General features: G+C 38.0%; 2 protein-coding genes across 4 annotated transcripts; both read left to right on the plus strand.

Moving 5' to 3' along the window:
* LOC111462592 (E3 ubiquitin-protein ligase UPL2-like) lies at nt 1–16,800 on the plus strand. Of its 3 annotated transcripts, none has more exons than XM_023106216.1 (17): nt 1–187; nt 390–513; nt 3,514–3,609; nt 3,702–3,908; nt 4,070–10,586; nt 10,679–11,772; nt 11,837–12,139; nt 12,216–12,420; nt 12,734–12,996; nt 13,102–13,397; nt 13,711–14,830; nt 14,909–15,055; nt 15,189–15,269; nt 15,355–15,580; nt 15,695–15,834; nt 16,284–16,390; nt 16,477–16,800. In XM_023106216.1, exons 2-17 carry the CDS (start codon nt 418–420, stop codon nt 16,577–16,579), a joined length of 11,001 nt encoding a protein of 3,666 aa, XP_022961984.1. In that variant the 5' UTR covers nt 1–187; nt 390–417; the 3' UTR covers nt 16,580–16,800. The 3 variants fall into 3 exon arrangements, with proteins under 3 accessions (XP_022961984.1, XP_022961986.1, XP_022961985.1); XM_023106218.1 differs by having other exon boundaries at nt 10,706–11,772; XM_023106217.1 differs by having other exon boundaries at nt 393–513.
* A 1,104-nt stretch (nt 16,801–17,904) lies between these two features.
* Nucleotides 17,905–20,993, plus strand: LOC111462950 (coiled-coil-helix-coiled-coil-helix domain-containing protein 10, mitochondrial). Its single transcript, XM_023106783.1, has 5 exons — nt 17,905–18,063; nt 18,431–18,487; nt 19,860–19,943; nt 20,346–20,521; nt 20,663–20,993. The coding sequence occupies exons 1-5, from the start codon at nt 18,042–18,044 to the stop codon at nt 20,759–20,761; spliced, it is 438 nt and encodes a 145-aa protein (XP_022962551.1). The 5' UTR covers nt 17,905–18,041; the 3' UTR covers nt 20,762–20,993.
* The last annotated feature ends 1,029 nt before the right edge of the window (nt 20,994–22,022 follow it).

Genomic DNA, 22,022 nt, shown 5'->3' on the forward strand with positions numbered 1-22,022 from the left:
CCCACCCCCCACCCCTCTCTCTCTCTCTCTCTCTCTCTTTTCTTCCCTTTCTCCCATCGTTTCGTGGTTTCCACCTCTCTTTCTATCTCTCTCGCTCTCAGACCCATCGATTTGCCTGTTGCTGTTCAACTCTCACCAATTATCGGATGTGCGTGTTTCCGGTATCATTCTATATCTTCTCCCTCAGGTATCCCCTTATTCTATCTGTTTAACTCACTCACTTCATCTTCTTTTTTTTGTTTTCTACCCATTGCAATTATTTTGATTTTAGTGTTTAGGGTTTTTGATGCACCTGTTGCTATGTTTGATTGTATCGTTTCTTGTTATTTCGTTATTCGTAATTTTTGTTGCATCTTTTTCCTTTTCTGTTTTTTGTTTCTTTTTTACAGTAGTTGAAAGTCGAGAAGTCGAGGTGAGATGACTACGCAAAGATCAAGCTTGCCGTCGAGGCTGCGGCAGCTTCTATCTGGCGAGGGCTCCTTTGGTCCTTCTATCAAACTCGACTCCGAGCCTGTTAGTTCCTGATTTCTTGTTTTTTTATTTTTGATTTATTCTTAGCGGATATTTTTCATGCATTATGACTTCCATGTCGCTTTCCGATGGATATCATCAGACCATTGCACCTATTGTTATGCCCAACTAGCGATTACATAGTTTGATTGTCGTATTTTTGTTTGGATGACTAGATTTTTTGTGGGGAAGGGCGTCAATGGGAATTTTAGGTGACTATAACGTTCTGGAGATGATTCTGTCAACTTCCTTAATATTTGGTAGCTTTGCCCTGTTTAGTTGATTTTGACTGGATTTCGATTGAGTAACCATTTTCGTTCTGATGTCTTAATGGGGATATTCGTGTTATACTGCTGTATTTCACACTTTTCAGCACCATGTAGTGCAGTTTAAGTTAGTCGAAAACTCTTTAATCACTTCACATTTTTGGTAATTGTTTTTCTCTTAACAAGTTTTATCACACATTGCGTTCACATGTCTTTGTGCATATTTTATGATTTTAAGCAGCTATTCTTGTTCTTTTATGTGCTTTTGTTTCTCAATTGATAAAGTGATACTTGGAATTATCGTCGAGGCCAATGGCCTGTTTCCTACAGTAACCAATGGTTAAGCATTTTTTTTAAGCTTGAAGCATTGAAAATTTATCAGTAGGGGCCACTTTCTAAGTATGTTTTCTGTGCTATTGATATTGATAGGCGTCACACGCCATATTCAGTCATATTTTGAATGCCCCAAAAATTAGATTAATATACTTATGCATGGTTGGAACGAAAAAGCTAAGACCCCGTTTGATAACCTTTTGGTTTTTAAGTTATTGATATTTGAAAATTGTGCTTGTTTTCTTACCCTTTCTTTACTGTGGTTTTAAGGAAACATTTAGATTCACAACCAAATTCCAAAAACAGGAACAAGTTTGTAAAAGCTACATTTTTTTTTTTAGTTTTCAAAACCTGGCTTGGACATTGAAAACATTTCTAAAAGTGGATGATGAAACAAAGAAATCATAGGTGGAAGTAGAGTTTATAAGCATAATTTTCAAAACAAAAAAACAAATGGTTAAAAAATGGGGATCTAAATTGTGTGCGAGTTACAATACGCGAAGTACATCATGAGCCCCACTTGGAACATACAGAGATGTGGTCTGGCTGAAAATTAGTAGATATGGAAGTGCCAGATATTCCTGCAAGATTCAATAAACATTGATGCATGGATATGTGAAATTCCGTCAAGTCAGTATTTGTTGGGAATGAGTTTTCAGCATATCTTTTTTTTTTTCTTTCTGAAAATCTAATCTTCATGTAACTTATTATTATCACTTATGGTTTTTTCATTTACTGTAAAACATATTAAATTCAATTATACAATTACAACAAAGGTTCATGGAAGAAAAAGTTCATTCTATCAAGATACTAACTCCCCCCCCCCACCAAACCCCCGCAAGGAATAGAAGCCGTAAAAGATGGCTCTAAGAAGTCAGAATTTGTGCAAAATTTGAGTTCTCTTCACTCGAGAACTTAACCTCCTAATCTACAGGAAGATATATGTGAAGCATAGGAATCTTGGATGCTTCTTCTTTGAAGAAGTTATGTTCCTCCCGTACAACCAAACATAAGATTTTGATTTATCAGTTGATATCACTTCTGTGGTAGTAAAGGTGCCTTAAAATGGTTGAGGCCTTTTCATTTGGTTCATCCTCCTTGGAGATGTCAAGAATGTGGCAGATATTATCCATAAGAGGCATCAGATATCTTTTTTCAAGTAAATGGTGTGTGCTGTGTGTGTGAGTTAGTGCGTTTATTTGTGTTAGTGATGTTGAATACAAAAACACCTTTTTCCTGGAGGCGTGTAATTGCTATATGAGGCTGTTGATTTTTCAGGATTGAACTAGCGCGTTTCTCAATAGTTAAGGACTATCATATCTAACTTTCACCTAGCATCCCCTTTGAAAGTAAAGCTGAAGTTGTTTGGTTGAATGCATAAGAAATGTCTTATGGGTTTTTTGGAGTGAAGCTGTAAATGTGTTTCGGTTAAGTGTTGCAGGTTTTTGGAGATATGGATCTTACCACTTTCTGGGCTCCTCATGATATGCTATATCTAACTTATTTTCTAATTTCTTTGGTTCATGCCAAAGCGAGAAGGTTAGCTGATTATTGATGTTTTTAAAGGCTTAAAAACATCACGTATGCCCGAAGCCAAATCTGAAATTTTTAGTCTTGAGTTTTGTGCCTTCTTTAGATTATAAGAGACTTGCACCTCTTGTAGAAAAGTTTTATGCTTCATGAAACACAGGCTTCAAGTTATATGCCTCATGAAATAACTTGATGAATAATTTGAATTTTTCATACTATTCAAAAGTACAAAAGCTCACTTATGCTTTTTATGTAAATATAGCACATATTTAATTTAATAGTATACGGTTTTGTAATTTTCATGCCATCCATTCTGTTTGCTTTTTATCTACAATGCCAGATTGTGGAATTCCTCGATGTTAGCCAGACATAATGTTGTTGTTTATGTGTTTGCATTTTGGAAGGAAGAATTTGGAAATTCTTCTGCTCTCTCTCTGGCGGGCATCTAACTGGCCTTAGTTGCTTGGCTTGGGGTTTTTTTCAAAGTTCTTGCATGAGAGAAATGTTACACGCACATTTAAAAACCGTTAGTTTATTATCAATATGCCTTTTATTTTTAAATCTCGTTATTCGCTACATAGATGATATTTCCTCTTGCTTTTTAGCATATAATGTTTTGTTTTATTTATAAATTTTTGCTAGGCTTTATTATTTTGGTCTGGAGGCATGTTTTGTATGGTTAGTTATTTGGCCTCTTTTGGTAGACCGTAATTTTATGTGTCATTTTGTATTCTTTCATTTTTTTTTTAGAAAAAAGTTTGGTTTCTCACCAAAAAAAGAAAAAAGAAAAAACAATAATTTTACTGATTATTGTTATTATTATTATTTATGTATGTATATCTATTGACATAAGAAGTATATTTGTTGTATGCAGCCTCCCAAAATCAAAGCTTTTATTGACCAGGTGATCCAGTGTCCATTGCATGATATAGCAATACCTCTTTCTGGTTTTCGATGGAAATATAATAAGGTGGTAAAATGTTTGTTTTTTGTAGCATGAAGTTTTTATTCCTTGAATGATTTTCAAATATCCAATATAAGACTTTTTTCCTCGGATTTCAGGGGAATTATCATCATTGGAGGCCTCTATTTCTGCATTTTGATACATATTTCAAGACATATTTATCTTGTAGGAATGACCTTCTTTTGTCTGATAAAATTTTAGAAGATGATAGTCCATTTCCCAAACATGCAATTCTACAGATTCTGCGTGTCATGCAGATAGTATTAGAGAATTGCCATAATAAGGGCTCTCTCGATGGATTAGAGGTATGTCATGCTGATGATATTGGATTCTCAGTGCTTTTTATTTTGGTCGACTGCAAAACTATTTATTTTCTCTCTTTATATTAGGAGTGTATTTTCACCTTAATTTTACTGTAGTTTATGAATGTCCTCATTTTTCTGTTTTTTTTTTCTTCCTCCAACAGCATTTCAAGCTCCTTCTTGCATCAACAGATCCTGAAGTTCTTATAGCTGCATTGGAAACTCTTTCTGCTCTTGTCAAAATAAATCCCTCAAAACTTCATGGAAGGGGGAAGTTGATTGGTTGTGGTTCTGTAAATAGCTATCTCCTGTCTCTTGCACAGGGATGGGGAAGCAAGGAGGAGGGCTTGGGTTTATATTCATGTGTTGTTGCAAATGAGAGAACCCAAGAGAAAGGACTATGCTTATTTCCGCATGAAGTAGAAAATGATATGGATAATGCTCAGTACCGGATAGGTTCTAGCCTATATTTTGAATTGCACGGCTCTGGTGCTAAAGATAGCGATGAAAGCAGTTCAAGTTCAAACTCTTTTAATTCCCGGGTTATACACATACCAGATTTACATTTAAAGAAGGAAGATGATTTGGTTGTGTTGAAACAGTGTATTGAGCTGTATAATGTACCTCCTGAGTTTAGATTCTCGCTCTTGACCAGGATCAGATATGCTCGTGCGTTTCGATCTTCTAAAGTATGCAGGCTATATAGTAGAATATGCCTTCTTGCCTTCATTGTACTTGTTCAGTCTGGTGACTCTCACGATGAACTTGTTGCCTTCTTCGCTAATGAACCAGAATATACTAATGAGTTAATTAGAATTGTGCGGTCAGAGGAAACTGTTTCTGGGTCCATTAGGACACTTGCTATGCTTGCTCTGGGAGCTCAGTTAGCTGCATATTCATCATCTCATGAGCGGAGGATTTTGAGTGGATCTAGCATCAGTTTTGCTGGGGGGAACCGTATGATACTCTTGAATGTGCTGCAGAAGGCAATTTTATCATTGAAAAACTCAAACGATCCATCATCTCTTGCCTTTGTAGAAGCACTCCTTCAGTTCTATTTACTTCATGTGGTTTCCTCATCAGCTTCAGGAAACAACATCCGGGGTTCAGGTATGGTTCCCACTTTCCTACCTCTATTGGAGGATTCAGACCCTTCCCATTTGCATCTTGTTTGTTTTGCCGTGAAAACGTTACAAAAGCTCATGGATTTCAGCAGTTCTGCTGTATCTCTTTTTAAGGAGTTGGGGGGAGTTGAAATTTTGGTTGAAAGGCTGCAGACAGAAGTACATAGAGTAATTGGCTTAAGTGGAACTAATACTGATTCAATGATTATTGGTGAGAGCTCCAGATGTAATGATGACCAATTGTATAACCAAAAACGGCTGATTAAGGTTTCATTGAAGGCACTCGGAGTTGCTACATATGTCCCAACGAACTCTACAAATTCTTTACCTGCCATACTGTCACAGATATTTGGCAATATAGATAAATTTGGTGGTGATATTTATTGTTCAGCTGTGACTCTAATGAGTGAAATCATCCACAAAGATCCCACCTGTTATCCTTCATTGCATGATATGGGTCTTCCGGATGCATTTTTAGCTTCAGTGTCTGCTGGAATACTGCCTTCTCCTAAGGCAGTTACTTGTATTCCTAATGGGATTGGTGCAATTTGTCTAAATGCCAGGGGATTGGAAGCAGTGAAAGAAACTTCTGCACTGAGGTTTCTTATTGACATTTTTACCAAAGAAAAATATGTTTTGGCAATGAATGAAGCAATTGTTCCTCTGGCCAATGCAGTAGAAGAGCTTTTGCGCCACGTTTCATCATTGCGAAGCACTGGAGTTGATATTATCCTTGAAATAATTGAAAAAATTAGTTCCCTTGGGGAAAAAGACCCAATTGGCTCATCAGAAAAGCTTAATGGGAATACTGCAATGGAAACAGATTCTGATGACAAAGAAAATAACAGCAATTGCTCTCTTGTTACAGAAGAAGGGATTAATAACGATCAAGTCATTCAGTTATGCATTTTTCATCTGATGGTATTGGTACACAGGACAATGGAGAATTCTGAAACATGTAGGGTTTTTGTGGAGAATTCTGGAATTGAGGCTTTATTGAAGCTGCTTTTACGACCTAGCATTGCTCAGTCATCCAATGGAACTATTGCTTTACACAGTACAATGGTTTTCAAGGGTTTTACCCAGCATCATTCTGCTCCCTTGGCTCGTGCGTTCTGCTCCTTGCTTAGAGATCATCTAAAGAAAGCCTTGACTGGGTTTGGCTTGATTTCTGGGTCCTTTTTACTCGACCCCAGGACAACTCCAGATGAAAAGATATTTACTTCACTTTTTCTTGTCGAGTTTCTCTTGTTTCTTGCCGACTCTAAAGACAATCGATGGGTGACTGCATTGCTTACTGAATTTGGAAATGAGAGCAAGGATGTACTTGAAGATATTGGACGTGTACATCGTGAAATTTTGTGGCAGATTGCACTCCTCGAAGATGTAAAACCTGATTTAGAAGATGAGAGTACTGGTTCTGTTACTGAGTTGCAAAACTCGGAGGTCCAAACAAATGAAGTTGAAGAGCAAAGGTTTAATTCTTTCAGGCAGTTCCTTGATCCTTTATTGAGGAGGACATCTGGATGGAGCATTGAATCTCAGTTTTTTGACCTTATTAACTTGTATCGGGACCTTGGCCGTGCCCCTAGTTCTCTTCATAGGATGGGTTCTGATAGTTCATCTTTCCTGCAATTTGGAGCTGGTAATCAAGGACTGCGTGCAGGGTCTTCTGACACCACTGGGACCTCTAACGGAAAAGAATATTCCAATCAAAGAAATTGTTATGCTTCTTGTTGCGACCTGGTGAGATCCCTTTCTTTCCATACTACCCATTTGATTCAAGAGTTAGGGAAGGTGATGCTGCTTCCATCTCGTCGACGTGATGATGTGGTAAATGTATCGTCATCCTCAAAAGCTGTGGCTTCCACTTTGTCCTCCCTTGTGTTAGATCACATGAATTTTGGGGGTCATGTGAATGCTTCTGGATCTGAGGGATCAATATCAACCAAGTGCCGTTATTTTGGGAAGGTTATTGATTTTTTGGATGGCATATTACTGGACAGACCAGATTCCTGTAATCCTGTTTTGCTAAATTGCTTGTATGGGCATGGAGTTGTGCACTCAGTTCTGACCACTTTTGAAGCTACAAGCCAGTTGCTTTTCACAATAAATAGGGTACCTGCTTCTCCTATGGAAACCGATGATGCAACTTTAAAGCAGGATGAAAAGGCAGATAATGATCATTCATGGATTCAAGGCCCCTTAGCAAGCTATGGAAGACTCATGGATCACCTGGTTACCTCATCATTTATATTATCTTCATTCACTAAGCATTTGCTTGCACAACCTCTGACTAGTGGAGATGTTGCCTTTCCTCGTGATGCAGAGACTTTTGTGAAGGTCCTTCAGTCCATGGTTCTGAAGGCTGTTCTCCCTGTTTGGACACATCCCCAATTTCTTGACTGTAGTTCTGAATTTATTACTACCGTTATATCTATCATTAGGCATATATATTCTGGGGTTGAAGTTAAAAATGTTAGTAGCAATTCCAGTGCTCGTATTACTGGCCCTCCTCCAAATGAAACAGCAATTTCAACAATTGTTGAGATGGGTTTCTCGAGGAGCAGGGCTGAAGAAGCATTGAGGCAAGTTGGATCTAACAGTGTGGAATTGGCCATGGAGTGGTTGTTCTCACACCCAGAGGAAGTCCAAGAGGATGATGAGCTTGCTCGTGCACTTGCCCTGTCATTAGGAAACTCTGAATTGGAAATGAAGGAACCTGTTTCAAGTGAGGTCTCGAAGCAGATAGAAGAGTCTGTCCATCTACCTTGTACCGAGGAGTTGTTATCTACATGTATAAGGCTTTTGCGAGCCAAAGAAGCACTGGCATTCCCAGTTAGAGACCTGCTTGTGATGATTTGTTCTCAAAATGATGGTCAAAACCGGTCTAAGGTCATCTCTTTTCTAATTGACAGTGTGAAGGGCTGTGATACAGTTGCTGACAGTGGAAATAGTACTACATTATCTGCTCTTTTTCATGTTATTGCCTTAATCCTTAATGATGATACTGTGGCACGAGAGTCTGCCTATAAGAATGGTTTGGTTGCAGTTTCCTCAAATCTACTTTCGCGATGGGACTCTGGATTGTCTGATGGGGTTAAAGTTGAAGTTCCTAAGTGGGTTACAGCTGCATTTCTTGCCATTGATCGGCTTTTGCAGGAGGAGAAGAAATTCAATCCTGAAATCGCAGACCAGCTGAAAAGGGATAATGTTGGTGGTGACACTTTGACTATTGATGAAGACAAACAAAATAAGTTGCAGTCTGCCTTGGGACTTTCCCCAAAGTACATTGATGTTGGCATTCAAAAGAAACTCATTGAAATTGCTTGCAGCTGTATGAAGAAAAGGCTTCCTTGTGAAACAATGCATGCTGTGCTGCAGTTATGCTCCAGTCTCACCAGATCTCATTCTGTTGCTGTTAGTTTCCTTGAAGCAGGGGGCTTAACCTCCCTGCTTTCTTTACCAACAACTAGCCTCTTTCCTGGGTTCGACAGTATTGCATCTACTATTATCCGTCACATCCTTGAAGATCCTCAAACTCTGCAGCAGGCAATGGAATCTGAAATCAAGCACACCCTTATCACTGCTATGAACAGGCATCCAAATGGCAGGGTAACCCCCAGAAACTTTTTGTTAGGTTTAAATTCTGTTATTACACGGGATCCTGTGATATTTATGCGAGCTGCTCAATCTGTCTGCCAAATTGAGATGGTTGGTGAGAGACCTTACATTGTATTGCTGAAAGATCGAGAAAAGGATAAGAGCAAAGAGAAAGACAGAGAGAAGGAAAAATCAATGGAGAAAGAGAAAATACAGAATCATGATGTGAAAGTTGCTTTGGGTAATGCAAATTCTGCTGTTATTGGAAATGTGCACAGCAAGCCTCATGATTCGAACTTAAGAAGTAGTCGTGTTCATAAAAAATCCTCCCAGAATTTCATAAACGTGATTGAGCTTCTTTTGGAGTCTGTTTATACATTTATACCTCCTATGAAAGATGATGTTACCGTGGAGTTGGCCTGCAGTGCCCGAGCATCGTCTGATATGGACATTGACGTTTCTGCTGTGAAGGGAAAAGGGAAAGCCATTGCTTCTTTGTCTGAAGATAATGATGCAAATAGCCAGGAAGCTTCTGCATCATTGGCAAAAGTCGTGTTTATTTTGAAGTTATTGACAGAGATTTTGTTGATGTATGCCTCCTCAGTTCATGTCCTGCTTCGGAAGGATACTGAAGTTTGTTGTTCCAGATCTGTTCATCAAAGGGGCTCAAGTGGCGGATGCACCGGTGGAATATTTCACCACATCCTTCATGAATTTATCCCATTATCTCGAAATTCTAAGAAGGAAAAGAAAGTCGATGGTGACTGGAAGCATAAATTAGCAACCAGGGGGAGTCAGTTTCTGGTTGCATCGTGTGTCCGTTCCAGTGAGGCAAGGAGAAGGATTTTTGTGGAGGTTGGTTCTATTCTGAATCAATTTATTGATCCATGTAACGGTTCTAGGCCACCAAGCAGTGACCTTCAAGCATTTGTTGACCTGTTAAATGATATGTTAGCAGCCCGTACACCCACTGGCTCATACATCACTACAGAAGCTTCTGCTACTTTTATTGATGCTGGTCTCGTTAGTTCCTTCACTCAAATTCTTAAAGTGCTGGATCTGGACCATCCAGACTCGCCTAAAGTTGTTACAGGTCTTATTAAAGCCCTGGAATTGGTAACCAAGGAACATGTTCAATTGGCAGATTCTAATACAGGAAAGGGGGATAATTCATCAAAAACTCCCGATCACAATCAACCTGGAGGTGAGAATATTGGTGAGACACCCAGGTCAATGGAAACAGCATCACAGTCCAATCATGAATCGATCCCAGCTGATCAGATTGAGTCATATAATGCTAACCAGAACTATGTTGGTTCAGAGGCTGTTACAGATGATATGGAGCATGACCAAGATCTTGATGGGGTTTTTGGTCCCAATGGAGAGGATGAGTACATGCATGAAACTTCTGAGGATGCACGGGGTCTTGAAAACGGCATTGATACAGTGGATATTCGAATTGAAATTCAACCTCATGGACCAGAAAATCTTGACGAGGATGACAACGAGGAGATGTCTGGGGATGATGGTGATGAAGTGGATGAAGATGAGGATGAGGATGAGGAGGAGCAGAATGATCCAGAAGAGGATGAAGTCCACCATCTTCCGCATCCTGATACAGACCATGATGATCATGAGATTGATGATGATGAATTTGATGAGGTACTGGAGGAAGATGATGAAGATGATGAGGATGATGAAGATGGTGTTATATTAAGACTGGAAGAGGGTATTAATGGAATAAATGTTTTTGATCATGTTGAGGTTTTTGGAAGAGATACTTCTCAAAATGAAACTCTCCATGTGATGCCAGTTGAAATATTTGGCTCTAGACGTCAAGGGCGCACAACTTCCATTTATAATCTTTTAGGAAGAACAGGAGATAATGTTGCACCCACACGACATCCTCTTTTAGGTGGTCCTGCTTTGCATGCAGCTCCTTTTAGACCTTCGGGTAACTTTTTCCTATGTTTTGCTTCTTTTTATGCTGACTGTATATTTATATATGTATTTATTTCTCATAATGGTCTGCTGAATTTGTTTCAGAGAATAATCGGGATATGGTTCTTTCAGAAAGGACCTTGGAAAACAATTCTTCTGGGCTGGATACTGTTTTCAGGTCTTTGAGAAGTGGTCGCCATGGGCACCGGCTAAACTTGTGGGCCAATGATAACCAGCATAGTGGTGGCTCTAGCAATGGTGCAATACCCCAAGGCCTTGAGGAGTTTCTTGTTTCCCAGTTGAGGAGACCAACTCCTGAGAAGTCGTCTGAACTCAATGCTACAGTAGAGCCTGATAATAAAGATAGCAGTGGACAAATACAGACATCAGAACCCAGTGGAAGGTCTGAGACTATTGTTGAGGACAGTGGGCAGCATGATAGAGATAGTTTACCACCGCCTGGGCCAATCAATATTTTTGATGGCTCCAACAGTGGACCTGCCGTAATTGAATCACTGCAAGGAACACAGGTGACTCAACAAACGCAACCTGTTGAGATGCAATTTGAACCTGGTGATGCAGCCGTGCGGGATGTTGAAGCTGTAAGTCAAGAAAGTGGTGGAAGTGGTGCAACTTTAGGGGAGAGTCTTCGGAGTCTGGATGTAGAAATTGGAAGTGCAGACGGTCATGATGATGGTGGAGATAGACAAGGTTCTGCTGCGGATAGAATGTCATTGGGTGATTCACAAGCTGCTCGCATGAGGAGGACCAATGTTTCTTACAGTAATTCTGCCCCTCTAAGTGGGAGAGATGCATCTCTACATATTGTGACTGAAGTTTCAGAAAATTCAAGTCGGGAGGCAGATGAGGAGGGTCCGGTTGGGGAACAGCAAACTAACAGTGATACCGGTTCAGGGGCAATAGATCCTGCATTCTTGGATGCTCTTCCTGAGGAATTACGTGCTGAAGTTCTTTCAACCCAACAGGGTCAAGTGGTGCAGCCACCAAACAATGAGCCACAGAATGCTGGAGACATCGATCCAGAATTCTTGGCAGCACTTCCTCCAGATATTCGAGCTGAAGTTCTAGCACAGCAGCAAGCACAAAGGCTGCATCAATCTCAGGAGCTGGAGGGTCAGCCTGTTGAGATGGATACTGTGTCGATAATCGCTACATTCCCTTCTGATCTTCGAGAAGAGGTAATGTGTTTATTTATTGTAAGGTGGTATTTCTTTGTCAGCTGACATTAGATATTAACTGCAGGTTTTGCTAACTTCCTCTGAAGCTATTCTTGCTAATCTCACGCCTGCTCTTGTTGCTGAGGCAAATATGTTGCGTGAAAGATTTGCACATCGTTATCACAACCGTGCTCTCTTTGGCATGTATCCTAGAAACCGCAGAGGTGAAAGTTCCAGAAGAGTTGAAGGTATTTCTGGCTTGGACAGAACTGGTGGAAGCATTTCCTCTCGCAGATCTCTTGGAGCTAGGCTCATTGAAGCTGATGGAGCTCCCTTAGTTGATACAGATGCTTTGTATGCTATGATACGGTTGCTTCGTGTAGTGCAGGTATCTCCTCTTCTTGAAATGTTCTTCTTTTGCTTTTTATATTTTGCCCTCTTTTCTAATGGATTCCCTTTTTCAGCCTTTGTATAAAGGTCAACTGCAGAGGCTACTTTTAAATTTGTGCGCTCATAATGAAACCAGGACGTCATTGGTGAAAATTCTTATGGACATGTTGCTATTTGATAGAAGAAAGCTTGCTAGCCAGTCAAATTCTACTGAGCTTTCATATCGCCTTTATGCTTGTCAACGTAATGTCATATATTCACGTCCTCAATTTTTTGAAGGTAAGAACTTTGGATTCTGTAGCCATTGTTCTTATTTATTTATTTCCTATTTAGCTATCAAAATTTATGATTTTTTCTTGATGGGCTATGGCCATTTGAGTGAGATCAGTAAATTATTTGCATGTTGGAATTTGTTTATCTTAACCAGGACATGTCGGCATGCATTTTGATTCAATTCATCCTGTCACATAAAAACTGTGAAAAAAAAAGTTACAAATGAAATTTTAATTTTAGTTTTTCCTCCATTATCTATTTTTGCTTGGGTGTTATCACCTCATTGGTAATAGCTATGCATTTTCTCTTTACTTTATAGGTGCTCCTCCTTTGGTGTCAAGACGAGTTCTAGAAACTCTAACCTATTTGGCCAGGAATCATCCATATGTAGCTAAGATATTACTTCAGTTCAAGTTTTTCAGACCCACATTACGGGAATCAGAGAGTGCATATCAGGATTGTGGTAAAGCAGTGATGGCGGTTGAACATAATCTACAGTCCGAAGGTTACTTATCAATTGCGTTACTTCTAGGCCTTCTAAACCAACCCCTGTATTTGAGAAGTATTGCTCACCTTGAGCAGGTAAATCATTTTTTTGAACTGTATGTTTTCTTTATTTTATTGGTAATATTTGGCACATTCAGAAGTTAAAACTATTTAGATGACCTCTTTGTATTCTTTCCTCAGCTGCTCAATTTATTGGAAGTGATCATTGATAACGCTGAAAGCAAATCACACTCACCCGAGCAATCTGCACCTTCTACTGCTGAGCAACCAGCTGTTCCTGAAGTTTCCTCATCTGATGCTGAATTGAATGCAGATTCTGGTGGCGTATCCTCTGGGGTTGGAACATCATCTAAGATTGGTGCATACTCTAAAACAACAGCTTCAACTTCTGATGGTGAATTTGATAGCCGTAGTATTCTAGCAAAGCTCCCAGAAGCAGAATTACGGCTTCTGTGCTCACTCTTAGCACGAGAAGGGTATGAATTTGCTTTAATTGACAGATGCAGCTTTCCGTAGAATTTTTTCTTTAAAAATGATTACTATCTAATTAGAAGAGTATGGCAGTTATGGAGTCTTTTCCTTCATTATGACTTTTGTTTCCTTCCTTCCCTGTTTGTTCTTAATATATTTTCATAGCTTAATGTGTGATAAATCTTGATTCATTCTTTCCTCCTTCCTAAGTTTTTCATTTTGTTCATTTCTTTAACATTCGAGATGCATAAATATTGCTTTGTGCTTCCCTGGGCAAAAATCTCAGGTGCTTGGTCTAATGTCTTTTGTATTATATAGGTTGTCAGACAATACTTATGCTCTTGTGGCAGAGGTGATGAAGAAGCTTGTAGCCATTGCTCCAATTCATTGTCGCCTGTTCATTACTGAGCTATCAGAATCTGTCCAGAAGTTGACAAGATCGGCTATGGATGAGTTGCACATGTTTGGAGAGGCAGTGAAAGCACTCCTCAGTACATCATCTTCTGATGGAGCTGCAATATTAAGAGTTCTACAGGCATTAAGCTCTCTTGTTGCATCACTGGTTGAAAAAGGAAAAGATTCTTCAATTCTTCCTGAAAAAGAGCATGCTTCTGCCCTTTCTTTGGTTTGGGATATCAATGCTGCTTTGGAGCCCTTGTGGCTAGAGCTGAGCACCTGTATTAGCAAAATTGAGAGCTATTCAGATTCTTCACCTGATATGCTGGCTTCATTTCGAACTCCTACAATGAAGCCAGCTGGTGTAACACCCCCACTTCCCGCTGGAAGTCAGAATATATTACCATACATTGAATCTTTTTTTGTGGTTTGTGAGAAGTTGCATCCTACCCAGACTGGTTCAGATCAAGAGGTGAATATTGCTACGGTCTCTGAGGTTGAGGATGCTAGCGTTTCTGCAACACAGCAAAGAACTACAGTACCAACCCACAAAGTTGATGAAAAACATGTTGCTTTCGTTAGGTTCTCAGAGAAGCACAGAAAACTATTGAATGCTTTTATTCGGCAAAATCCTGGATTGTTGGAGAAGTCTTTCTCCCCTATGTTGAAGGTCCCTCGATTTATTGATTTTGACAATAAGCGTTCTCATTTTAGATCAAAAATAAAGCATCAACATGATCATCATCATAGTCCTTTGAGAATTTCTGTTAGGAGGGCATACATTCTTGAAGATTCGTACAATCAGTTGCGAATGAGATCGACACAAGATTTGAAAGGTAGGCTGACAGTTCACTTCCAAGGAGAGGAAGGTATTGATGCTGGTGGGCTTTCAAGGGAATGGTATCAGTTACTATCCAGGGTTATCTTCGACAAGGGAGCATTGCTTTTCACGACTGTTGGCAATGATTCAACATTTCAGCCGAACCCCAATTCTGCTTTCCAAACAGAGCATCTATCATATTTTAAATTCGTTGGGCGAGTGGTTAGTGCCAACTTTTTGCATTTAATGGATTAAGTTAAAAACTGACTTTGTACACACCTAATCGGTTTCTCTTACCAGGTTGGTAAAGCGCTTTATGATGGACAGCTATTGGATGTCCATTTCACGCGGTCGTTTTACAAGCATATTCTTGGAGTCAAAGTTACCTATCACGACATTGAAGCTATTGATCCCGATTACTACAAAAACTTGAAATGGATGCTTGAGGTACTGTATACAAGTATTTACTTATGGTTGATAAGAATTGTCTTCTAATATTTGCACTTCTATGATGGTTGTTTTTTTCTAAAGAGATATAATTATTTAACTCATGTGAAATTGTCTCTTTGTTGCTTTCCAGAATGATATTAGTGATGTTTTGGACCTTACATTTAGTGTTGATGCGGATGAGGAGAAGCTGATCCTCTATGAAAGGACAGAGGTAATAATTCTCGTTCTCAATGTCTTGCCTGTTGTAAAACATATGCAATACATTTTACTAAGATTTGACTATCTTGTTCCAATAGGTGACTGACTATGAACTGATTCCTGGTGGACGGAACACTAAAGTCACAGAGGAGAATAAGTACCAATATGTTGATCTAGTTGTTGAGCATCAGCTAACAACGGCTATACGTCCTCAGATTAATGCCTTTCTTGATGGTTTCCACGAATTAATTCCTAGGGAACTAATATCTATTTTTAATGACAAGGAACTTGAGTTGTTAATTTGTGGGCTCCCAGATATTGATCGTAAGTAATCTTTTTCATTGTTCTAAAAACAAATCCTTACAAATTAATGGTCTCTGCATACAAAGTTTGATGAGGGCATTCTCGCTTATGTTTTCATGCTAAATGTTTTTTCAGTGGACGATATGCGAGCAAACACAGAATATTCAGGATATAGTGCTGCATCTCCTGTCATACTGTGGTTTTGGGAGGTTGTTCAATCCTTCAGCAAAGAAGACAAGGCCCGCCTTTTGCAGTTTGTGACTGGCACCTCAAAGGTATTATGATTTTGGTTAAGCACCTGCTGTAAATATGAAAGGCGACCAGGATTCATAGAAGAGTATCACTTAACTGTTCAAAATTCATAAAACTTTATTTTTCTGCAAATCGGTACCGTTTATTTTCGTAATTTTTCGTATTTGGTTACTGTTATTTCTATCTGTATGAATGTGTGCCGCAGTAAATTGTGAAATCCAATTAAACTGGCTATGGGTAATGGCGATTTCTTTTATTTCATTTTATGGGGGACGAGGGGACGAAATGCTTCTTCATTTCCCTCGACAAAGGGCTGCCTCATGATATATGTTAGTGTGATGAGTCGATCATGTTGTTTAGATGATGTTATATTCCTTTTTTGAGATGAAAGGACTTGAATGCCCATTAAAATACCCTCTTTTATAACTGGCCTGACCCACAGCCTGAACGCTCCTTTCTGTTATATTTGCAGGTGCCATTAGAAGGTTTCAGCGCTCTGCAGGGAATTTCTGGTTCACAGAAGTTTCAAATACACAAGGCATATGGCAGCCCAGAACACTTACCTTCTGCTCACACATGGTACTGAATGACGCTATTTATATTCTGTAATTCGTTATTTTGGTGGCCTGGAGATATTAATTGTTCGCTGTTCTTTGCCCCCACAGCTTTAACCAGTTAGATTTACCGGAGTATCCATCAAAACAGCATCTGGAGGAAAAACTACTTCTTGCAGTTCACGAGGCAAATGAAGGATTCGGGTTTGGTTAAAAAGGTGCAGTTGTGAAAAGTGGAAAAAAAAAAAAAGGTATAAACAGTGTATAATATAATTGGCATTCCGAAGTTGTGGGTGGAAAGAGAATTAGGAGGTGAAAAATGGTGGCTTATGACTTGTTGAGTTGATATATTGTTTATAAAATTACTGTACAGTCGTAAATCACTAAAGAAATTGCTTCCGCATATGAAATTTTGTCTACCTGTGTGTTTCTCTACCATTGTTTTATTACTTCTTTAGAAGATTCTTATTTGATTATTGTTTATGTAAAGTTATACTTGCAAGAGATATTAACAAAATCCATCTGGGTATTTAAAAAAAAAAAAATGTTAGATTCAGTATAGGACTTGAAAGTACCTTTTTATTAGAATTTAATTTATAGTGAAATTAATTGCATTTTCGTTCAGATTCACCATCGAGCTATAACTATTATTTATCTGTCACTGATGTTTAGTAATTATTCATTTTGAATGAGTATTTGTAATGGGACGATTTGATTTACTTGTTTCAGTTGATTTTATTTCAATATTTTTTTCCCAATTATTGACAGGTAAATGAGATGTTATTCTTGTGGATTTGATTAATCATACCGTCTAAAAAGTTTTTGAATGATGGCTTTTTTTAACTTCGGAGCTCTTCTATTTAGAGATGTCCACGGGTAGGGATAGAGAAGCCTTCTCTACCTCATGCCCACCGCCTATTTAGAAATGTTTTTTTGCGGGGATTGGGGCAGGTAACGGAGATTTTGTAAGTGAGAAATTTGAGGAGAAAAGACGAAAAACATTTGTTTAATTTTTTTTTTAATGTTTTTACTAAAACATTAGTTTACTAAAACATCAGTGTCTCTGGCGTTATTTATTATTTAATGAAAAAAATTTGCATCTCCTTCCTTCTTTCTTACAAATTTCAAATTTGGAGCTGGGATAAAATTTTCATTATCTTTTTTAATGAATATGATAGAAATTGTTCTATATCAAAAGAATATCCGCATTTATTCCAAAATATTTTATTTTAACGATTTATGTTATAAAATTATTTATAGTTGGTTTATCTCTATTTTATTTTTATTACACATCTCTTTTTATTTTTATCAAGGATTTTTTGTAGTAACAAAAATCTATGTCCAGAGAGTCGGGAAAAATTATTTTGGACTTACGCGAGAGAAGATTCGAGAACTGTCTAGTTCCGTTGGTCTCATCAGCTCTGGGTAGTTCGCTTGTGGTGCAAGGGGAAGATAGGACCACGTGGCCATATCTAATTGGTTGAAAAAACGCGATTTAGAGCCTGAAATTATTTGTCAACGTGGAGTGTTTAAAACTAATCCGAAACTCCAATTAAGTAGGTTCGTATATAATGAGGCAAGCTTGATAAATCCGGTACAAACCCTAAAGAGGGCAGCCAACGCCATTTCGCTTACTTGTTCTCCTTAGCAGTCGTCGTTTCCCATCGTCAGCAATCATGCCTCGTCGGAGCTCTGGAGGTGAGGGTTTCGTCCATTTTTCCTCTGTATCTCCTTATGACGCTCGTTATTTCTATGTCCGTATGAAGTTTATCCGGCCAGATTTTGTTTTCGGTGCTTTTTTATTTTTTTCCTTGTTTCTTTACCTCATTTTATGTCTGGCGGTGGCTCTTGTATGAACTGTTGGATTGGACTTTTGGCTTTGGGAAACTTTCGTTTTTATTGATTTATTTTGACGACAAGACTTTCAACCATTTTTATTTTGGGGGCAAAACTAGGGTTTGAAGCTTTTGAAACTCATGTGTTAGCTGTGAATATTTGAGCTTTGTTATTTATTAAATATATCTGATGCCTGTGGCAATTGATTTATCTTTAATCTTTGTTGCAGGACGATCTGCTTCCCGTCCCGCCCCTCGCGCTCCACCTCGCAATACTCCGGCGCCAGGTAAAGTATCACGATATTTCTTTGGTTTAGTTTAATCATCTGTGTTTCAATATCTCTTTTGGGGTATAAATGTTGAATTCCACTGTGAGGGCTTGTGTTTTATTAGTTGTCTATTTATCCTTCTCATGCCCGTGGTAGATTGGACTTATAGCCCGGTCTCCTTGGAGACTTGCCTATACCCAAGACATGTTTTTGTGGTTAACAATATATAGAAATACCTTCACGTTTTAGATCATAGTTTTGGGTTTGAGAAGTTAGATGCTTCTCAAAAATTTGAAAACAAGGGTTCAATGATATAAAGTTTAACGGAATTTTTTTTAAACTTTTTTTTTTTGATAAGAAACAATATGGTTGATGTTTGAAATCTTCAAAGGGAATGCATTATTCATGATGCTTACATAAGATCTTTCCAATTTACAATGAGGGAGGTGTGACTATAGGTAACAGAAGTATTATAGTCAATTTACACCAAGTAATAACGTGGTAAATAACATTTTTGTTGAATTATGTAAAAGTCTGTCTTCTCCGTGAATACTCTTTGATTTCTTTATTTTCATAGGTTCCAAAAGTTGAATTGAATTCCAATTTAAACTATTGTTCAAAATATGTTAATAATATATTTACAAACGATGAGAACAGTTCTAGTTACTATCTATATTAAGTTCAATCTCAACTATTTATGAACATGTTTTATGTTTTAAATTTTGTAAATAAAAAATTATTGTTTTATGACATTATGTACTTTATTATTTTAAAGAGAAAGAAACCAAGAAATCCTCTATTGTAGAAATTACAAGAGACATAACTGAAATATATAAAAACTAAAGACCGTTACAGAAATCAAATTCCTAATTTGGGTTTATAAAAACTAAAGACCATTACAGAAATCAAATCTGCCAATGAGTCCATTTGGTTTAGTGAAATTTAAAACATTCAATGCAAATCTGCCAATATCAGTGAATCTAAGAATATAGAACAATTTCTAAATTGCATGCTAAACAATAACCTAAAACTACAATAGTGAAACTTTAGAGATTGAAAACTATGGAGTAGTGGGGTCGGTAATCCAAGGAGATGAACCTTCTATACTTTTGGTCCATCTTCCACGCTAATTATAATTCATAGGTGCCCTTTTTTGTGACGTTTATGTATATGAACTATTCTACCACAGTTATTCATGTGTAAATTGCTTATAATTGACGATATAAATTTGTGGTTAATGGCTTTTTTATAGCTGGAATCTTGTGAATGTATCATTCTCAACGGGTGTTTGAATGAATGTTGTGTTCTTTTCCATATTCAACTGAGTGTTTCCCTATGTTTTTGACAATTTATTCCTAACAATATTGTTTTTGTCGCTAAATATTACTAGCTCATTCTGCTCCTCCACCTGCACCTGTTCAAGGTGGTGGAGGTGGGTCTATGCTGGGAGGACTTGGTGCCACTATTGCTCAAGGTGAGTTTAGAAGCTCTTGCACTTTCTTTTAGGGCAAGTATCTGAGTGTTCTTTGAAATAACAAAGTCACTCTAAAACATGTTTTTAATGATTCAACAGAAATTTTGACTTCTGAAAATAACGTTGAAAAGTAGAGAATCAAACATTGAATTAACTTGATTGATTAAGAACTTGTCTAGGAGTGATTTTGAATGTAGCGAATAAATTTTGACTTCTGAAAATAACGTTGAAAAGTAGAGAATCAAACATTGAATTAACTTGATTGATTAAGAACTTGTCTAGGAGTGATTTTGAATGTAGCGAATAGTGTTTTCAACCATTTTAGAATCATTCCCAAACATGTCCTTCCCACGATAAATTATCTAACTCTTGTCTTAACTTCCTTTTTGTACTGATGTGCAGGTATGGCCTTTGGTACTGGAAGTGCGGTGGCTCACAGGGCTGTTGATGCCGTAATGGGTCCTCGTGTCATCCAGCACGAGACTGTTGATTCATCAACTCCTTCGTCAGCACCTTCAGTAGCGAGCAATCCTGGAGGTTCTGATGCTTGTAATGTTCAGTCAAAGTCCTTTCAAGATGTAGGTTCCTTGTTCATCTCCATTGTTATTTACAACATTTTCCTTTTCCTTTTCTAGACGCTTAGATGCGTAAGCCATATTCTCATATTATCTTCAGACCCGATCAACTTATACTTTCTTTTACGTTTTCTTCCTTGGCAGTGCCTGAACCACTATGGAAGTGACATCAGCAAGTGCCAATTCTACTTAGATATGTTGCAGGAATGCCGCAAGAGCTCAGGTTCTGTTTTGGGTGCTTAAACAATTGATTCTTAGAACAGTTATCATGTATTCTCACTCGGATTGACCGCAGTGAGCGGTGTCAAGATTATCGTGCGTTTTGACAGTGTTTTCATTTTACAAGTACTGCTTTAACTGTAATAAAGGGTGGACAATGATTTAAAAAACACTTCATCATTTGGACCTTATTGTTTGGCTTTGAGATTTGGGTATTTTCTTGTGAAATTAAAACTGCTGTTTTGGATTTATAATATCTACGTGATGAATATTGCAGATTACTCGGTTAAAACAACTATAATCGAGATTAGTAAATTAATTCGAGTTTGTATTAGCCAAATGACTTTTTTTTGTTCTTTTTGTGAAGTTTATGACTTTGATTTGTTGATGTTCTAAACTATATTGACTTAGCCATTTCTTGGAGATCGATCGGTTGATTATTAGCTAGCTCGAGTGGCCCTAGCCATTTCTTTCTGTTAATATGAATCGATATGCTACCATCGATTTTTTATAATGAAATTACGAGATCGAAGTTTGATTTTGCAGTTAGTGTCGGAGTCCTCTTCTTTTTGTAGGGACTTAATTTTTTTAATATGCCCAACGAAAACGTGGTTTCTTAGTAAAGAAAAGATCAATGCCAACCCAGACTTAGTGGGCATGTGATGTGTTGCATGCAAGTTGTGAAGGGGCTTCTCATTGACTTTGCTCAGCTTAGAGAACAAATCTTCTTCACCCATTGCTTCTCTTTCCATATCTATCTCAAGCTCCCTTTTGTGTTGGCTTGGTTGGTGCTTCAGGATTCCAATGTACTGCATCCAAGATTAGAACGAGCTTGCTAGTGGACCATTGCTGTCCCATTCTTGAGTTCTGTCCCCTTCGAATACATATGAAAGACTGCATAGGCTTTCGCTCTCACCCTAAACGAATGAATTGACAGATTCCCAATGTTGGGAGAGGCAAGTGAGTCGGTTGATGGAAATGCAGTAAGCCTATCTTTCTCTATATGGAAGTGCTATAGGCACATAGAGATGTGGGTAGAGAGGAATTCGAACCCCCGATATTCCTATCAATATTTCGGTTCACTCTCCCGAAAAACCACTTGTTTTGCAATCGAGCTATGAGGGTTGCCTGCCTCCGTCCTCAAATCTAGAGATCAAGAAGATTTAAAAAAATTAAAAATTATAGAAATAAATTACAAAATTGGAATATATATATATATATATATATATATATATATATATATATATATATATATTTATAACTTATGGGGGGCGGGTAAAGAAGG

Source organism: Cucurbita moschata, unplaced genomic scaffold (genome assembly GCF_002738365.1).
Source record: "Cucurbita moschata cultivar Rifu unplaced genomic scaffold, Cmos_1.0 Cmo_Scf00027, whole genome shotgun sequence".
In the NCBI taxonomy this organism is placed as follows: Eukaryota; Viridiplantae; Streptophyta; class Magnoliopsida; order Cucurbitales; family Cucurbitaceae; genus Cucurbita; species Cucurbita moschata.

Excerpts from the sequence above, each read along its gene's own strand:
- LOC111462592 (XM_023106216.1), top strand. The coding sequence starts at position 418 with ATGACTACGCAAAGATCAAGCTTGCCGTCGAGGCTGCGGCAGCTTCTA. Across the intron at positions 13,398-13,710 it reads TCACTCTTAGCACGAGAAGG|GTTGTCAGACAATACTTATG; the intron begins GTATGAATTTGC and ends TGTATTATATAG. Across the intron at positions 15,581-15,694 it reads TGGGCTCCCAGATATTGATC|TGGACGATATGCGAGCAAAC; the intron begins GTAAGTAATCTT and ends ATGTTTTTTCAG.
- LOC111462950 (XM_023106783.1), top strand. The coding sequence starts at position 18,042 with ATGCCTCGTCGGAGCTCTGGAG. Across the intron at positions 18,064-18,430 it reads GCCTCGTCGGAGCTCTGGAG|GACGATCTGCTTCCCGTCCC; the intron begins GTGAGGGTTTCG and ends TCTTTGTTGCAG. Across the intron at positions 18,488-19,859 it reads TCGCAATACTCCGGCGCCAG|CTCATTCTGCTCCTCCACCT; the intron begins GTAAAGTATCAC and ends AAATATTACTAG.